The sequence below is a fragment of the Penicillium solitum genome (genome assembly GCF_028829755.1).
Source record: "Penicillium solitum strain IBT 25940 chromosome Unknown utg000001l_segment0_segment0, whole genome shotgun sequence".
In the NCBI taxonomy this organism is placed as follows: domain Eukaryota; kingdom Fungi; phylum Ascomycota; class Eurotiomycetes; order Eurotiales; family Aspergillaceae; genus Penicillium; species Penicillium solitum.
This window is the reverse complement of record NW_027072121.1, coordinates 544,870-566,122: the sequence shown is the minus strand read 5'-3', so window position 1 is coordinate 566,122 and position 21,253 is coordinate 544,870. Positions and strand designations below refer to the sequence as shown.

At 47.6% G+C, this 21,253-nt stretch overlaps 6 protein-coding genes across 6 annotated transcripts; 5 read left to right on the top strand and 1 right to left on the bottom strand.

Moving 5' to 3' along the window:
• Positions 1-282: 282 nt before the first annotated feature.
• N7455_000220 (uncharacterized protein) lies at positions 283-1,374 on the top strand (the record flags this gene model as incomplete). The annotated part of the gene is made up of 1 exon (XM_040952253.2): positions 283-1,374. One exon carries the CDS (start codon positions 283-285, stop codon positions 1,372-1,374), a length of 1,092 nt encoding a protein of 363 aa, XP_040817450.2.
• A 612-nt stretch (positions 1,375-1,986) lies between these two features.
• sha1 (putative calmodulin-binding protein Sha1) lies at positions 1,987-2,790 on the top strand (the record flags this gene model as incomplete). Its single annotated transcript, XM_040952279.2, has 1 exon — positions 1,987-2,790. The coding sequence occupies one exon, from the start codon at positions 1,987-1,989 to the stop codon at positions 2,788-2,790; it is 804 nt and encodes a 267-aa protein (XP_040817406.1).
• Positions 2,791-4,695: 1,905 nt separating this feature from the next.
• N7455_000218 (uncharacterized protein) lies at positions 4,696-4,962 on the top strand (the record flags this gene model as incomplete). The annotated part of the gene is made up of 1 exon (XM_065603759.1): positions 4,696-4,962. One exon carries the CDS (start codon positions 4,696-4,698, stop codon positions 4,960-4,962), a length of 267 nt encoding a protein of 88 aa, XP_065462250.1.
• Positions 4,963-5,843: 881 nt separating this feature from the next.
• N7455_000217 (alpha/beta fold hydrolase) lies at positions 5,844-7,122 on the bottom strand (the record flags this gene model as incomplete). Its single annotated transcript, XM_040952450.2, has 3 exons — positions 5,844-6,496; positions 6,600-6,802; positions 6,860-7,122. 3 exons carry the CDS (start codon positions 7,120-7,122, stop codon positions 5,844-5,846), a joined length of 1,119 nt encoding a protein of 372 aa, XP_040817299.2.
• A 1,249-nt stretch (positions 7,123-8,371) lies between these two features.
• N7455_000216 (uncharacterized protein) lies at positions 8,372-9,986 on the top strand (the record flags this gene model as incomplete). Its single annotated transcript, XM_065603758.1, has 5 exons — positions 8,372-8,423; positions 8,481-8,859; positions 8,920-9,493; positions 9,533-9,703; positions 9,792-9,986. The coding sequence occupies 5 exons, from the start codon at positions 8,372-8,374 to the stop codon at positions 9,984-9,986; spliced, it is 1,371 nt and encodes a 456-aa protein (XP_065462249.1).
• An 8,743-nt stretch (positions 9,987-18,729) lies between these two features.
• N7455_000215 (DUF2457 domain-containing protein) lies at positions 18,730-20,901 on the top strand (the record flags this gene model as incomplete). Its single annotated transcript, XM_040952232.2, has 1 exon — positions 18,730-20,901. The coding sequence occupies one exon, from the start codon at positions 18,730-18,732 to the stop codon at positions 20,899-20,901; it is 2,172 nt and encodes a 723-aa protein (XP_040817206.2).
• Between the last annotated feature and the right edge of the window lie 352 nt (positions 20,902-21,253).

Sequence of the window (21,253 nt, the reverse complement as noted above, 5' to 3'; positions counted from 1 at the left end):
TATGCAAGTGAAGCTGTGGAGTAATTGACCGCATCGAGCTTTATCTGGGCAGTCTTCCAGAGCACGACTTCGACTTCACAATTGTGGGATGCTTTCAAAGGCTAGAGACAGGGAGAGAACTGACGTCGTGATGTAACCTCGTATCCCCAGCTAAAAACTTTGGGCGACGCGAGATTGAGCTAAAACGAACACTAGCCCAATCGGGTTAGATCCCACTTGACGGGCCGAGCATCCAAACCAAGGTTGAGGCGCCATCGGGGGAAAAAGTACCACCGTGCGATAATGGAAGCCTCTACCCCTGAGTATCCAAGCCTTCTCGGGGACTCGATGCCTCTTGAAAACGACCACTGGCAGTCCATATTCGCCCAATGTACAGCCCATGATGATCAACTTAACCCATACGTGGAGTTCAGTGATGGTCTGTTCGCAGATGCATCGATAGACGACCTAGATCTCAATATGAATGTCGATCTTGACCCCAGTGTATACCTTGGCACCTTTGAAGCGGGTCATCTCAGCCCTGTTGGCACTGTTTCACACCTCAGCTCTGTTCCTATACCTCTCCACTCCGACGGACTTCGCAATCATGATGAACCGACGCGGGATTGCTCCACGCTTCCCGATCTCCCCACCCCACTATTCGCTGTGCCAGATTCAATCCTTACTCCAGTCCAAACACCACCCCAAGCTGCTGCAGCTTCTTGTCACTCACAACGTCGCACCCCTTGCATAATAACTGCGACGCAATCTCTTCGCTCACTCCACATCCCCCAGGCGAGTTGCGTCTCCCACCGAAACGCGGGCAGCCCTGATAGCAGTGGACTCGAGCCACCACGCATGTCCGGCTCAGTTCTCAAAGCAAATAAAGATGCAGGGATGTCAGTCTGCCGCATGCTACAGTGCGTTTGTGCTCTCCGGCCACAGAACCAGCTGATACTAGCAATTATCTGTTCCCGACTAGTTGCGTGGTACCGCGCGATGATCCGGGCGTGCTTTATGAACGGATCCAACAGGTCCTTCGGGCACAGTATGACTAGTGGTCCCAACGAGACAAGGCCCTCGTTGGAGAAGGTAGTTCATCAACCCGTCACGATCGGAGATCACTCGGTCGACGACCAGGCACTGGGATTGACTATTCAAGCGCAAGTCATGCTAGGCGAATTAAAACATATGCAGCGACTAGTCGAGACTCTGTCGGCTCGCATGCGGGAAACCACTAACTCATACCCGAAAGAGATGCAGGGCTTTGGAGCCGAAGCCGGCTGCCCATCGGCCGGGCTCCCGGGCACCACGCATGACCGGCTAGTGGCGCACCTTTTGAAGGAAGTTCATGCAGCTAAGGCTGATTTGATGACATCTCTGGCGTCACCATGATCAAGATCCTCCTAGGTGAAATGATAAACAAGTACATATGCTGGAGTAAAGCCATATCCGACTTGAACGATCTGCATTCGTAAAAACGTACAGCAAGGGGAAGAAGACCTGAGTGTACATACTCTCGCATTAAGAACTCGGTGTGGCTACTGGTTTACCCTGGAGAGAACATTCTGTCTAGATCCGATCTGTTCCTCTCCCTATTTCATCCGGTACTTTGATACTGTCACGTGTTTACCCCCACGTGTTGCCCTGGACAACCCGCTCACAGGTCAACACGAGACTTGTAGTAATCGACTGTTCCAGACACGCGATCCTCGATCTCTGGTAATTTGATGCGCCATTACACGGTTGCCCGAGATTGTTGATAACATCAAGTCTCACCCCACCCCGCGTCTTCCCCGCGTTAGAGTTGATCCCTTGATTGACCTCACCGCTTCTCTGCACAACAATCTCGACTCATTCCCTCACTTTCAAAATAGTTGACCCAACCATCATCTCAGTATGAAACCTCACTTCTTATTCAGAAGTCTTGACATCACGTCAGGTTTTCTCCATGAAGCTCGGACTCCCCGCTCGTCGAGGCACGAGTCTTCAACACGATGTGATACAATGTACATTCCATCTGATGACTCTATTACTCCCACCGTCTTCAAAGGTCTTTACAGTTTATCTAGGCGAGAAACCAAAGACACAGTTCAACATATCTCAGAGGATGCTGAGATCAACGGCTCGAAGTCACAACATGCCAGACGCCAGCCGCAAACCCTGTTGACAAGGTCTACTCAGAGAGCTCCGCTCCAGCAAAGCCTGAAGGTTCTCCAGACCGGAGCGACAACAGTCGATGTCCCTGGAACAGGTGGCGGCAAAGAAAACATTCCTCCTGGGTTTTCCGTCATCGCCAACAAAAGAAGCAAATCAAAGATCCATTCACCAGTGTCTAAAATGGCCCGTCCAGCTGTGCAAAACGCTACTCCCAGAACACGCATAACAACCAAGCCCAAACAAGCGCGAAAAGAGCCACTGAAGCGAGCGGCTCTGGACGAAACTCGAGGCAATGTCGTCAGAATCAGAGTCTCCAAAAATATAAAACATTCACCACCTGCCGAGACTACTTGGGCCTCTCCATTGAAGCATGCCTACTCTGCCATCGTTATTCAACGGGCGTGGCGGTCATTTAGAGAACGACAGACTAAGCAGTCGTGTGCTATAGTCACGCCCAGGACGGAGTTGGCATATGAGGTGATTGCTCGATGGTGGCACGGTGTCAAAGCCCGCAAGCTGCGAGAGCAGGCAGAGCAGGTGAAGCTGGCGGAGAGCATTAAACAAACGCCCCGACACAAATCTGCTGGTCAGAGATCGTCTGCTCGCCAGAACCAACCCAATTCTGGCCGCCGAGGCATTCGGCGCCTCTAATAACACCTTGTCCTTTTCTTTCCGTTTTCCTTCTCGTTTTTCTTTCGTTCTCACTTTTCTTTCTAATGTTTCTCACTTGTCTTTCTCGAGACCCTCCTCTTTCTCATTTTTCTTTCTTGTTTCCCTTTCTAATTTATAAAAATGATACCCCTACCGCGTTTTGATAGGCAGGGCGTTTTGTCCCTGGTTTTGTTTTGTCATGGGATTGCTTTTGCTATGTTTCTTTCACTTTGGCTCGTGTCACTACCAAAAAATATTGATCGTTGCTCTGTCCCCTTTGACCTTGTTTCACAGAGACTGCTCTATGTGCTGCGTATGAATGCTCAGGCTGTTCACCACTCAAATATTATTTTTAGGTGTCCTTGTATACATACATCCATGGATGTAATCTTATTTAGTTTGGCTGTTTAGGGAAGGAACCTCTCACGTTCTTGCAGTAGCGGCAGTAGCAAGTCCTTTCCCAGGATAAAGTAGTTGACTCCCTGGGAAAGTAACTTCTCCTTAGCAACACCCCATTCATTCAATCTACGTGCAAGTTTCCCTCGCAGCCCTTATTTCGTTTATTTTTTTTTTATTTTCTTTTTTTGAAAAAGATAATATTTCCTCTTCAATGATGGCTGATGCCTAGCATCTGCGTCGCCCTCTCGTAAGTACAGAACGATTACTGCAGTACCTTTCTCTCCCGTTCCCAGTTACAAATCCAATGAGATCATGGATCGACACGTCGTTAGGATATACACTGACGGATGATGTAGTCTTTTGCACCCAATGCCGATAGACCAGGCACACGGAGGTCTCGTGTAATTGGCATCGGCGTGGCAGTTCGGGCTGCGATTGCCCCCGTTCCCGTACGATCATGCCTTGGTATCCTCTGAAGGGATTTTACTGATTTGAAGCGTCACTGGCACAGTCCAAGAAAAACAAATTCCACTACGGTAACAAGGGAAGCAAGGCCAAGACGAAGGGTATGTCCTGTTGTTTTGGGCCTCTTCGTGGCGCTGTTGACTAGTAGCCCATATACGGGGTGAAGCCAACGCAAGCTCAAGTCTCTTGTAGTAAGTATGGAAGCCTGTGGTTGCGCTGACGAAGAGCAGATGTTTGGAGCTCTGGCTCGTGACAACTCGTTGGATTGGCTGCCTTAAGGCCACAATTTCCTGCCTCGGGCAGAACCCCCTTAGTGGATCGAATATAGCTTGCCTCCCGAGGTCCTTTCCCGGTACAACTCTCTCCATTCGCTTCTGGTCCTACATACTGTACTCCCAACACAACCGGCGTGGAAGGGATATATCTCACTGTCAATCATGCATCTCCTTCAATCGTCTGGCTACCGGCATTCTTCTAAAGTAGGGTGATTTTCGATTGCACTTTCGTGGATCCAAAGCAGATAAAAGTTCTTTTTCTAACAAATCAACCCTATTTCGATGAAACATCTCTTCTCTTGATGACATTGTCTTCTTTTAAAATACAGGGCTAATAAGAGTAATCAAACCTATCATCTTTGAAGAGAACAAATTATTAGTGAAGCCTATGGTGTAGCTACCATATGTAGTGTGTCAACTTAGCGACATACTACAATGCCCATGTGAAAACACCACCAGTGTTCGTTTCCGACCCCGTGATATCGTGGTCATTCCATCATCACTACGTCTTACACCATATCGGATTGTTATTGTAAGTTAGAAACTAATCTATATTGTGGCCCTGGAGGTATACAGCCACCGTGCCACCGTGCCACCCAATGATGTCATAGGGTGCACGCCCCAATATAACAATGCCACCCTGTTTCTTGATTAACATATTTACCACAATCTATAAATCTCTACATCTCATTCCCTTACATTCATTCCGAGACTCGAGAAAATTCCTTCGAATTCATCCAATTCTACCAAATTCAATCAAACCACCATGCCGATCGAATCAAATCAAGACAAAGGCGTCACCGGAGCCGCCAAATTCGTCACCTCCACACTTGGAAACACACTCGGCGGTGTCACCCGCACAGTGGGTGGAGTTGCAGGAACTGCTGGGCGAGGTATCGGCGATACCATCACAAGCGCGACGGGGAGTGCGGGCGAGCCGATTGGCAATGCGCTCGGTAGTGCAAGCTCGGGTCTTGAGAACGGGGCGAAACGGGTCGCGGAGGGAACGGAGGATGCTGGGAAATGGAAATGAGATCTTCTGTCTCTTCTTTGTTTCAGAGTCATCGTAATGAGTTGGACTATCGTGCTCGGGTTCTTTTTGAGGCTGAGGATTTAGCAATATCGCAGGTCCGAGTTCCTTCAGCTCTTTCTGGACTTTTTGGCAGGCTTCGCGGCTTTTTCTTCATGTATCTTCTGCTGTTCGTTTGAGTATATAATTAGCGCGGAATAATTGCTGACCTTGGTCCGCTGTATCTGGTTCCGTAACCCATGGCCTTTTTCAGACCTGTGTAGACGATCCTTTGTATGAGTTTCACAATATGTGACTGGATCTTCACTTCTCGGGCGTTAACTGCGAGCATCAATACGGCTTTGGTGGCCTGCTTGTCGTTCCGATGCCGATCAAAGGTATCCTCCGTGTACACGCGAAGCACGGTTAAGTAAAACCGTGAAGTAATCTATAGAATGAAGTTAGTGTCTTCAAGCTGCGGCCTCAAATTAGTCAAGGATGATTGACATGTTATAGGGAAAGGCAAGGTGGTAAAGATCTCATAGACTGAGTTGAGTCGATATTAGGGGAAAGGGAAGAGAAGGTGACAAGTAGAGGTCGAATCTGCCTTAAGCAGTAAGGCTGCCTCAACACGTTCAAAATGGCCAGTCAACAGAGGTAGATGCTCGGGTCCAATTGCGAGGTGTTTGCTGTGGCTCTTGGAGTTGTTTGGGTATATGGATTCCGTTCGCTTCCGAATACCATCATCCACAGCCCAATACATACGTATATCATGGCTTCCTGCAGCTCGTCTTTCATCCGCGTTCGTGAAACTTTGACTGTGGATGCACTGTTGCATATACGCTGTACGCATATATACATGGACATGTAGCAGCTCTTAGGTAAAACAAATGCTATATCAAGAACTATATTGAACTATGGTCTTCCGCTCCTTGCATTTTCTTGAAAATGCTCTCCCACACTTCCGCGCACGGTACCAAGCTATCATGGTCAGTGCCAGGCACTACCCTCGAATCAAATTCAAGCACGCCTCTCGAGTCCCCATCATTCACTTGATGCCAACATTTCTCAACATAAGCCTGACCCTTCTTGCCAATCATACTATCAGACACACCAAAAAATGCCTGAACTCTCAACGGCGCTCCATCTCGTGCTCTTTCACGCTCGATCAACTCGCGCACAAAGACCTCGTAGTCTTCACATTTGTCCCACGTGCTAGGCTCTTTCCGTAGACACTGGAGCGCCTCGCTATTAGAGCCAACCGTGTCCTCCTTGAACATATACTGCATCATGGAAGAGTCTATCTCCTTCTGCTGGTCTAGGTCTAGTCCATAGTTCTGCGCAATGTAGAGACGATTCTTTGCCTGGTCATCACCGCTCTTTGAAGGAAAGGAGGCAGTGAGTTTGGCAATCATTGTTCCACTCGTCGCTGTTGCAGATCCCTCATTGGCGAGAAAGAGACGTGGGATATGATGCCAGAGCTTGAAGGCTGGAGTTGGAATATATTGGGCCATTTTCATGGAGGTAGTTCCTGATTTGGCGGGGTCGACCCATGGCGCTATTGTGTGGTTAGATCCCGAGCTTTTATGTTAGGATATGCCCATCCAATATGAGCATTGTGCCCAAGAGGAATAAACTGATCTGCTGGAAATGCAACATACCTAGCAGAGTAACCATCGGTTTCTCAGGACACAGAATATCCCGATAGTGATACAAGGTGTTAAACAGATACATAGTACCAGCACTATGCGATGCCAACGAAACATGCTGGATGCCTACATGGGCTAAAAGCCGTGGGACGGTCTCGATCCAAGTGGAGACTCGCTGCGCCAGCGGCACATCGGTGGAATTTCCCATCCCGGGACTACATGCGATGTGACCTTAGTTCATGTTGCATATAAGAGGACTGGGGTATGCCTACCGATCAACAACTAACACGCGCACGCCCCATTTCTCGGCAATCGTGTGTAGACAGATTCCGATGTACCGGGATGAAAACATGCCCGGCAAAAATAGGAGTGTCGGAGTAGTTCCATTCTCATTAGGTTCGCGGCCGTACTCGCCGTAAGTCACATTGAGAGGGCCATGGGTAGAAGTTGGCTCGATGGTGAAGGAGCGATGGAAGCGGGAGTTGGAGGTATAAGAGGCGGCAAACGATTGGGGGGATGATGGGTTATATTCCATTGTTGAGATAGTCGAAATGGAAATATACATGGATGATTAGAGATAGAAAAGGGGAAGGATTTTCATCTCGTATTGAGGTGGGAATAGGCATCTCTCAAAAGATAAGCCTTGATGTTGCGGCCTAAGGCTGAGAATTATTTGTTTTCAGCCCCCATTTCTCCGTTCAATGTGTCTAAGTGATGAGCTTCTATTGGTCCCTTTTGTCGGTATATCAATATATCACATCGATAGGATATCGATGGAATATCAAAAGGAAACTGGGGACCATCGATGCGGAGAAGGTCCACTTTCACCCCTCAGCCTCATGGAATGTGCACAAGCCATTAAAATTATTCGGAGAAATACCGGATATAAAAGCCCAAAATTGTATAAATCTATGAATTGCCATTGTTCTACTCAGATAACCTTCGCTTGCATGATGGGCCTTCCAGATCGGTCACTCTCTACGCAGTATCTCGATGGTCTTCCAGGCTGTGCCGCTGTCGTGGTCTTTTGTCCATCACGAGCCTATCTGCGGAACCTCATGGAACATAGATGGTTTCAGAAACCATGAATATACCCTGCAGCTTCCTGTCCTCCGTCTGATCTATTCAGGTTTTCAAATGCTGGCAATCTTCTTTGTGCTTTCCGTCCATGTGCTCTCTTGGCTCTCCGGCCTTCCGTCGGGGTATCCACCTCTTTCTCCTCGTTTGGAAGTTCCTTGTTCTAGAAGACGAGTCCAACACAGTATTATGGGATGTATTCTTGATTGTACTGCCCGTACTATTTCTTCGTCTCTCGTTCCTCGCAGCAACCGTTTGGCGACTTGTCGATGAGCCGTCAACCCGGTTTCCAAGGTGGCCCGAAAGGCTCTACATGCTGACCGAGGTAAAGGAAGGTCAAGGAAGATACTAACAAGTCTTAGTCTCCGGGATCCGTATGTCTCATCTTTGGATCCTTATTCACGAATCAAAAATTGCGCTTACTCCAAAAGCGAGTAGCTTAGCATGCTTAACCCATGTACTGAAATCCTTCGGCCTGCTTGACCGGAGATAGCCGAATGTGTAATAGGCCCATGTACGATAATCTATAAATTAACTTGCATTGGCTTTCGATAGTGGCTACCATAAATACGCTACGCCTCCCTCCTCCGCGTGCCTCTCCCCTACTCCCACGGAAATTCTCTTGATATTGGTGGCAATAGCTGTCAACTTTAACTTGCCGAAACTCCCTATTCCTTTCAGGAGAAGAGTAGCAGATTCGGAACAGAATGGAGGAATCAAATACGAATACGACTCATAATCATTTGCCATCTAGCAATGGTGAGTCAAAAAGGAGAATGGGTGAAATCAAACAGGATTTATTGACGATAGAAACAGACCCATCCCTGACCAAGTCAAGTGTCAACCTAGATAAAGCAACAGTATCCGAATTATTTGCAAAGCTCCGCTTAGGAGAGAGGCCAAGTGACAATGGCAAGGAAGCAAAAGATACCGAATCGTACAAATTCTGGAAGACACAGCCAGTACCACAATTCAATGAGGATGGTGTTAAAAGTAAGGGAGGGCCGATCAAAGTGATCAATCTAGACGAAGTGCCAAAAGGTCCCTACCCAATATTAGACGGCTTTGAGTGGGGAACAATCGACCCAGAGGATGAGAAGGAGGTTGGCGAGCTGCATGAATTACTGTCAAATTATTACGTTGAGGATGATGATTCAACCTTCAGACTCAACTACTCGCCGGTGTTTCTGAGATGGTCGGTCAATTCCTACCGATCTTCTTCCCTCAAGTACTAAATTGATCTTCTTACGAACAGGGCCTTAACTGCTCCAGGCTGGCAGAAGCAATGGCATATCGGAGTGCGCGCTTCCGCGTCGCAAAAGCTAGTCGCTTTCATTAGCGGTTTGCCAGCCAACATCAATGTTCATGCGCAAACAATTAAGGTCATTGAAATCAACTTTTTGTGTATTCACAAAAAACTTCGCTCAAAGCGTCTGGCACCACTCTTGATCAAGGAGATCACCCGGCGCTGCTACCTCCAAGGCATCTACCAGGCCATCTATACCGCCGCGGCAATCTTGCCCACTCCGGTGGCATCATGCCGATACTATCATCGCCCCCTGAACTGGCTCAAGCTGTACGAGTCCGGTTTTTCGGGCATGTCAGGGAACTCCACAAAAGCCCGACAGATTGCAAAGTATCATCTGCCAAGCACTACCCAAACGCCTGGTCTGCGTCTCATGCAAGCGGATGACCTGGATGCCGTCCATGAGCTGCTGGAGCGGTATCTACACCGATTCGACATCAGTCCAACATTCAGCATAGACGAGCTCAGGCATTTGTTGTTCTTTGGAGCCGACCAGGCGAAAGATGCCTCTAGAAAATGGGTGGTGTGGGCATATGTTGTGGAAGATTGAGAAACCCGGAAGATCACAGATTTTGTCTCCTTCTACTCCATCGAATCCGCGGTGCTCTCGCATTCCCAGAATGACGTGATTCGAACGGCATATCTGTATTACTATGCAACGATGGACAGCACTCCGAACCTTCAGCAGCGCATTCAGGGTCTTATCAACGATGCCCTTATCTTGGCGAAAAAGGTAAGGTCATGTCAGTTTCTGTTAACCCGGAATCATCATTTATCCCTCCCTCCCTTATTCTCGAGCTAACTAGTATATATGTCATCAGGCTCGGTTCGATGTGTTCAATGCACTTCATCTTCAGGACAACAACCTATTCTTAGAAAAGCTTCGCTTCGGCCCTGGCGATGGTCGGCTTCATTACTACCTCTTCAACTATCAGGTGGGTCCAGCGGTCAATGAGGATGCATCAGATAGCTTAGACAGCCAGAGGCCTGGAGGTATGGGCGTTGTCATGTTATAGGGTTTTCGCGCAGGGCTGTTAGCCTCCAAAAGGGCTTCTTAAAAAAATCGTTCAAGCACAATGCTCCTTGATTTTTCCCTATTTTTCCCTATTTCGAAATGAAATACCGACCTAGTTTTTACAGCAAAGTGACAAGGATCAAGCAGAATCCAAAATCAAAAGAAAACGTTTATTCGGTGGAAATGAGGGTGGTTGTCTAGTCGATGAAGTTTGCATCGTACGATGGAATATCGATGGAATATGCAAAGAAGACAGGCCGACAATGATCGAAACAGAGAAATTCCCTCGTGGAATGTGCACGAGTCATGAAAAATTTTCGCTTCATTCCATCTGACTCATCTCTTTGGGTCTATTAACTCTAGCTTCTGGGAGAGTCCTAGTATGACCACAGTTCCTTATACCCCGTATACTGCCAGTGTAAATGAAGAGGGAGGTGCACTGCTAGCTGGGATATACACAGCGACAGCGGCAAAAGCAAGACAAACCATATAGTTATATTTATTCCTCCTGAGGATTTAAGGGATTAGATTGTTCCATATGTCAATATATATTCAGCCATAGCAAGGCTCCAATGTTCCAGACGACCTATTGAGCAACTTCCAAGCTTGGTGTTAATATTGATAGGACTCTGATCCTAGTTTAGGGGGACCAGACCAAGTCTCACTATATGCTGGCGTTTACCTTACTGAGTCCCTATTTTGTATGGGCTGATCAATATGGCAGCCTAGGTTTAATTGTTACCACTAAAGATCTCGTCGTTCTAAAGGAGGCACAGTATGCGATTATAATGGCCAATACTCCTCAGAAACAGTGTATTATCCAATAAATGTATTGTCTTTATTGCTTTCAATCTGTGAGTCAGATCAATGAGTCATTTAGGCGTTGAGAGAGTTCGTTAGGGAGTTCGATGGAGGATACTGTTGAATATTGCTGCATTTACTATGACGCAAATTGATATTGCAAACAGACGTTCTACTCAGACACGGGATCTAATTGTCACGAGGTCGAGAGGGAGATGTGTGACTCATTTTATATAGTATCAAGTCCAAGCAGCACTAAGGGTAGGTCGGTGACACATGAATAGCAACCACGACAGTGCTAAAGTGAGTTATCTTAGGGATAAACAGCTCTGCGTGCAATAACATGAAAGGGAAATACATGAAACAGTTTACTGATCCATACCAACGCGTAGACGTTGTATTTCGACTGTAACTCTAGTTGCCATTTTAGGAAATGGGATATACAGTTGTGCTTCCCTACACTCTTGAGATATCGAATCAGAAGAAAGAAGTTTGAATATCTTAATCCGATATCAAACATCAAAAGCGCCACCATCATGCGCTGTGATTCTATCAGCGAGATATCTCATATCAAATCATTCCTACTAGTGTAGATATCGCATCATACAGCTGCGGCCCCAACATAGATCTCCCACGAAGATCCCCAACAGTAGATGAGACCCCACATTATCTTACCAATGAACACTTACAATCTTCGTCGCACGGCCATCTATCATCAATATGTTGCGTACCAGAAGCACACCAGAAGCTCTACGTGGTACATCGTATAGGGCAAACATTAACGTACAGTGCAGATCAACACCGATCTAACCTAGAGCCATATCGAAAGGCAACCATAGCAACCATCCACGCGTTCGATCACCGTGCCACACCCATACAGTACTCCATCTCCATCCGTGATGTCACCCGTGCGGAGTATCAAATGAGCATCTGAAACGTATATTGAACGTTAGAAGTAAGTTACAAGCTCAAGCCCCCATCTCCGAACCCATGGATCGCTGATATGATATCAAATCCATCCACAGGCCCGACTAATTCCGCACTCGTATTGTCCGCAACCGCTAGAGTCGCGCTTTAAAAAGGTCCCTGCTTAGAACGGGCGTCATATTGGCCAGGGATTGGCTGGCGATCGAGCGAATGACGGGTCGATGTATTGGAGGTTCTTCCGCGATTACGTAGGTCGGGGTTTGAAGGTTCGAGATAACTCCCGCTGATAGCGCTCATTCCTCCCTCTTTCGGTGATCATCGAGGGGTATTTCCGTGGTTGGATGTTTGGTGGTTGGGGTTATTGCGATGGACATGAAACCGCTGGAACTGGGACTGTTTCTTTTGCCGCTTACCCTGTGTATAATAATATAATATATTGGTTAATATTCAATATTGTAGGTTTGGTTCTGGTTCTGATTCTGGTTCTGAATTCAATATTGCTGCTTTCGCATGGGTGATACCCGAAACGTGTTTCAGTCCTGTCATCTCAGCGCCCTATTAAAAAAATGATATCATACCGCCTACTCCGTATATTGTATGGTGATATAGAAAATTTCAATAATCGTCGTCGTCTCATGTGCGAAGTTTCTCAAATTGCACCATGGTCATTTGGGCCGTAGATGCGACCGCCATGATACCTGTAATAAGACTGGAACTGTCAGATGGTCATGTTAGTGGCTAGACGGTGTCCCGAGTTCTTCCCGATTGCTAACACCCAGATGCGACCGTTCCAGGTTCTTCTCTCCGTTCGCGGTCGGCGAACTCACCCAAGGATTAATTCTCCGGCGTTCGATGCCGTGCACTGAACGCGCACGGGATTCCCATGTACCCAAGTTCAACTAGACGATCATTGGCAAGTCGATTTCGGACCCGATGATCAAACGTGAGGCCCAACCATGTTCTGCGGTGAGGAGGTCCATGGACAGGTGGGGTTGATTATCAAGCGTGTTCTAGAAGATTTGCACCTGCCATGTTGAACGGTGGCGATACGTATGTGCGAAATTGAAATGTTAGGAATGCCGGGGGTAAAGTATACCGGTGCCTAAGACTTTTTCAAAAGTTCGGGCGCATCTTACGTGGATTCGCAGGGATGAAGGCTTATAGCGATGACAAGAGCCGCGATATTGCGCAAAGTGGCGTGTGCCAAGGCGTATCTCGATGCTCTATGAGAGGTTGCTATATTTGTTCACGCAGGTCTCTGGACTCTGTATATCTGCAATAGAAGAGAGGAAGGGACGCCAGTGTCGATCGTATCCTATTCCCGGCGATGAATTGTATGCACCGTATATTCGTACACGTAACTATCTATTGCCAACATACTCCTGTACTAGGCACCTAAGTAACTAGGTAAATAGGCGGTGCATACTCCGTAAACAGGCTTTCAACACCCAGGCAACTTACAGATCTCAATCGGACCGGACCGAGTCAAACGGCCAAGCCTGTAGCCCGTCGATCCCGAGCCAAAATAACACAGCACTGCCACTGCAACCCCCTCACTCAACGCATTATTGTCACTCCGTGCGACGGCTTGGCACAAACAATAGCACGTAAATAGTCAAGACCGATGCCAAGACTGTATTCATGCGGGCTCATAGTGTCGGCATGATCACCATGATCGCCCTTGGCGAGGCCATTCCCCCATACATTGGCATTCGATAACCGCACGACCGAGACCAGGCGTCAACGAGCTCGTTTTTGAGAATTCGATCTTGTGTCGCACAGTGCTTGGCATCGAGAGGGAATCCTATCATGGAGCGGATGGTTATCGCAGGGTTCAATGCCAAGCACTCTTCAAGAAAGGGGGTGTATCGAAATAGAAAATCAATTGAACCCTCTCTCAACCCCCTTTGTGGAGAACTCGGCATTTCTTTTCCTTCTCCTTGCTCTTTCTACCCCGTATTGTCACCCCCGGAAATACTCATTGTTCTTCAGGACCGTTCGGTTCCATACCACAGCTCACGTCGTACCGGGCGCATTCTGAAGATTCAATGCCTAGATCTTGGCAGTTTGCTTCACCACGCGCTGTCGCCAAGCATTCCTCCGGTGTGGCCTTGAGCAACTAGCCATCTCCTTGCACTATGCACTGCCGGGTAGATCATTTATCTGCTTGTTCGACCTATCTTTCCGGGCAGGGTTTTGTGCACCCCCGGGTTTGTCTTGGCGGGGAGGTCATGAGGTTGGTGTCTAGGCTGTGATGTTCCTCTAGGGAAATCTGCTCAATGGAACGTTGTTCTCAGTGTGAGGCACGGGGTGGACTTGGCAGTCGATTCTTTGATGTGAAGATCTGGGGTATCGGGGTATGTATCGGGACTCGGGATGGTGTCCATACTGAAAATATTCTGCACAGACCCGCAATTGGTATGCTTTATTAGTCCTTGTGTATTGTCTTTGTGTGAAACATGTCCTCCGTAGGGGGTTCTCTTTGTTCTCGGGGAGAATATTCATCTGCCAAGATCATAGTGACATTCCTCTGTTGCGGTATATTGATTAGCACAAAGAGAGGGTAGCGTATTTCCCAATTGGGATAGAGATTCAAATCAAATCAATCATATCCGTCAATTGAATGGAAGTCAAGAACATGGGAATATATTGTTGGAGACAAGAAAACAAGAACATCTAAAGTCAATTCATAGAAACCCCAAACAGCAAACGCCGACCTGACTTTAGTCCGTAACTACATCAGGCACAGTGCAGTAGCCCCAAAGTGGAGGGAGTGAAAATGCCTCATACATAGTTTTGTACTTCGTGGACAGACAAGACAGGCAAGACAGGCAAGACAGGCAAGACAGGCAAATCCTCGGATTATTTCCCAAAAACCCATTTACCCGTCCCGCTTTTCGCGCATGCATGGTGCATCTATCCAATCCCTTTGCTTCTATTCGCTCCACTTTCCCCGGTTGTGTTCCCGGTCAACGATTTTGGTATTTATTATTATACATATTATACCACATTATACACTTTTACTTCAATTTGGGGTGGTTCTAAGTGGAAGAATACGTTCTAACACTGTTCTAGGAGTAAAATAAACATCCCGCTCGTGCCATCCCCTGGTCGGAGTCCGTATCCCCACCTGCACAGTTCACACCTTATTACGCTAGTTATGTATACCTTCATTACTTACACTGGGGGGCCTTGGTACTTGGGGACTTGGGGTAAGTGCTATAGAGCGGGTCTTGTTAATCCTCAATTGAGTGTGCCACGATAGTTGAGCGGAGAAATTCCCTGCAACAACCCCATCGTGCCACGAACACAGCACTGCTATAGTAACCCCTTCAGATCAAGCCATACGACATATTCCCGTATAGAACCTCCCAGTCACACAAACTTCTCACTCCTTCCTACTCCACTTGGGAGAACTTCTCCGAGGGATCGGGAGGGGGTCTTTTTAGCCCATTCCACAATATCCCAAGCATATGGTGAGAATTGCCGCCCAGGATTAGATCCCTTTTTTAATTTCGCTTCCCCGTTTTTTTTCCGGCGGGAAAAGGGAGTCCAAGCCCAATTCCAATTCTAAAGAGTGAGGGGTGGCCAAGAAATCACCCCCGTTTCTATTCCCGTCTTCGATGTCGCTGTCAGCGCGGGAACTTTTGTCCGGAGGTCTTTGTACGGAGTGTTCGTATCCTTGTACACTTCTGGATACGATGTATATTTTCAAAACAGTGTTTTGCGCCCCGGCTGCCTTCTCCCTATGGGGAAACTGAAGAAGTAAAATAATAATAAAAGAACAGCGAATCGCTTTCTATGCAAGTCCGCCGCTTGTCCGTAGACAATTGTCATTGTCCAATGTCCCTGAAATGTACCCCGTAAGCTAAATAACAAAGGAACAAAGCAAAAAAAAAAAAGAAACAAAAACAAATCAAAGTCCGACAGAGGAAAAATTGTTTCGATATGAATTAAATGGCTTCAATCCAGGGTAATCCCCGCTGCAAAGCCGTTGCGTTGCTAACAAGCTTCTTCCACAATTCAATTCCAAACTCAACGGATTAATTCCCCACGGTCACCCGGTTCAGAACATGCAATCCAGTGAGCTTGGATTGTACTTACAGGGGTTATGCCTGCTCGCACAAATGGTCTGTGGGGTGATCTCCTCGGATTCGAGAAGCTTGTTGTAATCTAAACGGGGGGTTCATGACCCTACAGGTTTCAAGAGGGGGTTGTGGCTGCAGTTTGCATATCTCCGGGAACCAGTATGAATGTTAGCCTCGGTGATCTTTCGGGTTACTGGTGGAGCTGAGATTTCAAGTTTTTTGTTTTTCTTTTCTTTTCTTCTGGGGTTTTTTTTTATTGTCCGAGTTATGCGATATAGTTTTGGAAATTGGTTTGCGATTTCAGTTTACGCAGGGAAGATCTTGCCCGGTCAGCCGATCTAGGGCTGATCGTGATCGCGGCTGACCGCTGTTCTTTGTCAACGTGGGAGTCTTCGTAAGCTTAATGCAGGTTACTCGTGCTTGTCTGTCGGGCATGGAGAGGGATTTTCCTTTCAGATCTCGGTGACTAGTGTAGAGATGGATGATAAAACCAAGCTGCCTGCTAAAACTTAACTCATTTGTACTCCGCGAGATGTATTGTAGATCGATTTGTATGCCCAACTTGGCGATCATGATCACTTCGCCTCTAAATGACGAAACAATTAAGATCTAAATTTGGAGGATCAATCAAGGCCGTGCTGGGGAAGGGGTGAAGCTGGACATCCCTAGAAAATATGACTGCCTTTGGACTTGGCACTGGAATGGGAGCCAATGGAGATAATCGATTCTATCTACACATTACTCGAGGCACAGCCTGTCCTCCAGGGCTATGTGCTATGTTAATGTATACCAAGACTGATCTACCGGGAAGGAGCAGAGCCAAGAGTCCATTTTGAGGTGCAGTTCGGATGGCTGTGGATACTACTTTGTGCTTCTGTACACAACCTGTACGGCGTATAGTATATTGTACAATATGCAACCTGCCATTTACCCAAGACCTTACCCGAGAAGCTCCGACGGGCTTGAGTCATGGGGATTTGTGAGATGGTATTGTGTAAGGCTAAGAGGCTAAGAGGGGATAACGAGTAAATGACTAATATAGTCCATGTCACTCTACGTCAGATGAGAAAAGTCTTCCCGCATTTGGAGCAAGGGAAGAGAAATATCAAATACCAAGCATTCAGGTATGACTCGAGATCTCGGCGAAAACCGCCAAGAGCCCTGTTGTAGACAATCAAAGTAGAGACCATGAAGCGCGTACGGCGCGTTTATAGTTTTAGTTATCATTATCTCATTACGAGTTTTGGTCGAGTAAGAGAATTCATTCTGTTAACCCGGTTAGCTCTAGGGCAAGTTCAGCCAAGGCTGACTGACGGCTCGGCAGCGTTCAGGCACAATCGGCGAGTGGTATTTTTTCATTTTTCATACACAGTTATATTATGGGAATGAGCCTCTGTAACTTGATCTGACCATACCGATACATCTCCAATAGAAAGATTACCTCCGGTGGAGGTCTATGATGTCCAGATATAGAACTTTTACAATATTAAATATACGGTGAGGATGTTAAACCAGATTTTTCTTCAGTATGGAGTTTACTCCTGTACCAGCATTTCATTGTGTTGGCAAGTGGATTCGCACAGTCACGGCAAGTATTAAGAGAATTAAGAGAATTAAGAGAGGTCAGGTTCAACGGGGGGTTTTCAAGAAAAAGACCTGAAACGGGTTTAGTCCCAACAACAAAATCCCTCATAGCCAGTTAACCACCAACTCAACGGACAGACAATGGTCATCAAAATGGTCCACTTGAATCAATTGACCTCGATACTTGAAATGAAACCCTTTATACGATATTTGGTTTCTTTCTTTTTGAAACAAAGAATCTAATATAGATTATCCGAATGAATATAGAACATTAATAATATATAGTAATAAAGAAAAGAAAAGATATATCTATAGAAATATAGAAATATACTACCTATGGTACAATGTACGAAGTAGTAGCGCAGGAACCATGTCGCGGATAAAGGTGGCAAGACATCTTTAGTCAGAGATGTTACAGTTCTCCAGGGCTCAGGGCTGTACAACATGGCCCTATAGATTTCCAAGTCTTCCATACATTGTAACAGCAAATTTCAAAAAATGGGGGTTCATTGGGGGTTAAAAGTGAAAAAAAGAAAAGAAAAAAAAAGAGGAAATCCAAAAAGGTTAGGGAAATTGGTAAAATTACCAAAAGAACGGAAATTGAAAAAATTGAAAAAATTGAAAAAAACGTGGAAAAATAAATTTAAAACCACCCAAACTAGTCCCAAAACGACAGTGCCGAGCTGCCGTATCGTCACTCCCACTCTCTCTTCCCCCCTCCAAGACATCGGGAGACCCCTGCACCTTTTCTATGCGATCTTCCTATTCTGTTTCTGTTATTATTGCCAACCTTTCCCCAAACTTCCCCTTCTTTTCTACTTTTTATTCCTCTTTATAATCTCCACTCCATTTCTCGTTTTTGACATTCTCGACATTCCTGACCTTCCTTTCTATTTTTTTCCCTTTATCGAGATCCCTCCGAAAGCACGGACCTTCAAGCCTGGAGGTATTCGAGAAACAGATCTAGTCCAGCTCCTCAACATTGAGTGGCCATTCTTAGGCACAATTATCGATCTTGGCGAATACCCTCCTTCGTCTCGATACCCCCTAGTCATGCGGTTTATATCATGACATTAGTCCTCGCTCGGGACATCTTGTTCTGCCCTCAAGGTCGATCGATTTAACATTGATCGATATCGAGAACAGCCTTTGTTGAATGAAAGTCTGTTGTATCTTTCAAGCAACGTCCTACCCTCGCCTTCAGCTCGATCCTACGCTACTCGCCTCACCCTCATCCTCCTCTTTATATCTTGGAACTATACCGCGAACCCTTTATTCCCCTTTTGAAACATGGCACAGTCTCGGGACGGAGAAAGAACGTTTTCTTTTCACAACCTATTGAGGATGCTTATCTCGCCTAACTCGTCCAGCAAGCCGGCCCATGATGAGGCCGACTTGGCTGAGGATGTCGATGAACCCCCTGAACACGTCATGCACGCCACCTCGAACTCCGATCAAATCGTGCTTTCTCGGCCAACGGTGAACCGCAAGGAATCACTGCTCACGCGGGCGTTGAAGAGCAGCCCGGAGATGTCTCCAACCGATCCACACGCCTCCCACTACGACTCCTACATGTACCGATCCTACCCTCATAGCAACATCAGCGGCGTCTCGACGGCCGAATTGACCAGCGACGGCGGCCTCACAAGTCCATCCTTGTCTAATACTCCCAGCCCACCTTTACCTCCTCAGATGATGAAAAATGCCGCTTTGATGGGAAAGAAAAATTCGCCTCCTAAAGTTAAGGTTGTCGATCCCAGTGAAACTTCTGTCGAAGCCAACCTTGGCCGCAAACGATGCATTAGCTTCGCTTGTGGTCGTAAGACTGATAATAACGAGCTGAAATCTCCCGTCTCACCCTCTGCGTCACAAGAACTCCCACCCAAAGCCCAAGCACCCAAGGAGCTTCCCACCGAGGAAGTTTCGATTCAACCCATCAAGCGCAAAACCACACTTACTTTCGCGTGTCCTGGACGGGAGACTGTTTGCCAGAGAGCGCGATCTCCCGCGGCCAAGTCCTCCATCCGGCCGCGATGCCGTGGCTCCCCTGCACCTACTGCTCGCAGAGCCTCTCCCGCCTTGAAAGAAACCGCCAAGGAATCTTCCAAGGAGGAGGTTGTCTCTGTGTCTACAGACCGCAAGGGTGTCCCCACCAGTGGACTCGGCAAGTTCGAGGAATCTGAAGCTACCCGGTTCCACGAGTTTGCTAGCTCTATGGACGAAGACGATGAATGGGTGAATAGGGAGGCCGACTACACGCAAAAGATCACTTTGAACGACTGTATGAAGAAAGAAATGGCCATCCGACGGCTCGGCGAACAGGCGGAAGAAGAGGCATTGGAGGAGGAAGATGATATGGAAGACCTTCCTGACGACGACGAGACTGTGCACGACTTCTCTTCAGACGACGGCAATGAATCGGACAACGAGGAAGGCTTCGCAGAGTCGGACGAGAGCGACGATGAGGGATCAGACGTTGAGTTTTGGGGGTCATCACACCGTGTCCCAGAACCCACCAGTCAGTCCATTGATGCACGCCCTTCAGCCGTGGAACGCCGCGCCTCGAACACATCCTTTGACTCGATGACGGACGACCACTCGAACTGGCTTCCAGCCCCCGTGCAAAGGATCAGTACCCGTCGCGCTTCGAAGACCTCCAAGAGCATCGGGATTCGTCCGAGAACCCCGAACCTTCCTGATAGTACCGACTTTGTCTGTGGAACCCTCGACGAGGATCGTCCCCTCGAACTCGCCTACAAATCTTGCCTCGAAGAACGCCGCCGCCTGAAGGAAATCGTCATCCCCCAAGATATCGACCCCAGTTTCCCTACCAGCGATCCGGAGGACAACGAAGACCTCGAACCATCCGAGCAGGAGCTTTCCAGCGTGCCCTCCGCTACAGGTCACCGTGATGAAATTACCCGAGGACGGCCAGAGGGCGAGGCCCGCAAGCATTCACCCCGTCGCTCTCCCAGGCGTTTGATGTCCCCACCACCCCGTCGCGCTGGCCGTACCTCTCCCAAGCGTCTCAAGTCCCCGCCTCCACGCATGAGAGCGAAGTCGCCCATCCCAGCCACCTGGGAACTCACTGATGATATGCCCATTGTTGAGTCTCCCGGAGGTGTCAACATCAGTCACCTGGTTCAGCGCCGGCCTCTCGTCCGCACCAAATCACTCCCCCGCGTCCCCAACCCTTTCTTCACCGGCCTGGACAAAGATCACCGCTGGCAAGGTATCCCGGCATTCTCTGAATCGCCAGAGCAAGAACACTCACGTACCCGTGAGCTACACACTCGTGGCCCAGTCGACATTGTCGAAGGGCTCGAGAAAAAGCGCCAGAAACGTAAAGAAAAGTTCTGGCGTCAACACTGCCGCAAAGCTGCCAAAGAGCAGATGGGCAAACGGCCTATTCCAGGCCATGGAGCCGAACGGATGAAGGAGCTTGGCCTCGAAGTTGCTGAGAGGTGCAGAGCTTACGGCGTCGGTCAAGACGCCCAGCTCGTCCTATCCGTTTAGGTGTCCCTACCTATGGAACTTGTATGAAAAAGTTTCACCCCTCCGTTTTTTTGACCTGTATATACCTACCTTTTTTGTCACCTTTTTTGGTTTCGGGGGTTTTTTTTTGTTTTACCCTGCTCGGTTAGCGATCCGAGTGCCTTTCGCTTTCTTACACATATTAGCCGACTTTGTGTTGTCCACATGAATGGTTTCTTCACCCTTATCCCCTTTTCCCCCTTTCTTCAATAATCCCTACACGGAGGTGGTTCTTTCTTTGCATTTTCTGTCGGAAGTATATCTATATCCTTTCTTTTCCCTCTTTCTATACGGCGGTCCTGAGGACTTGCCAGAGGTCGCTTCCTTTGTTGTC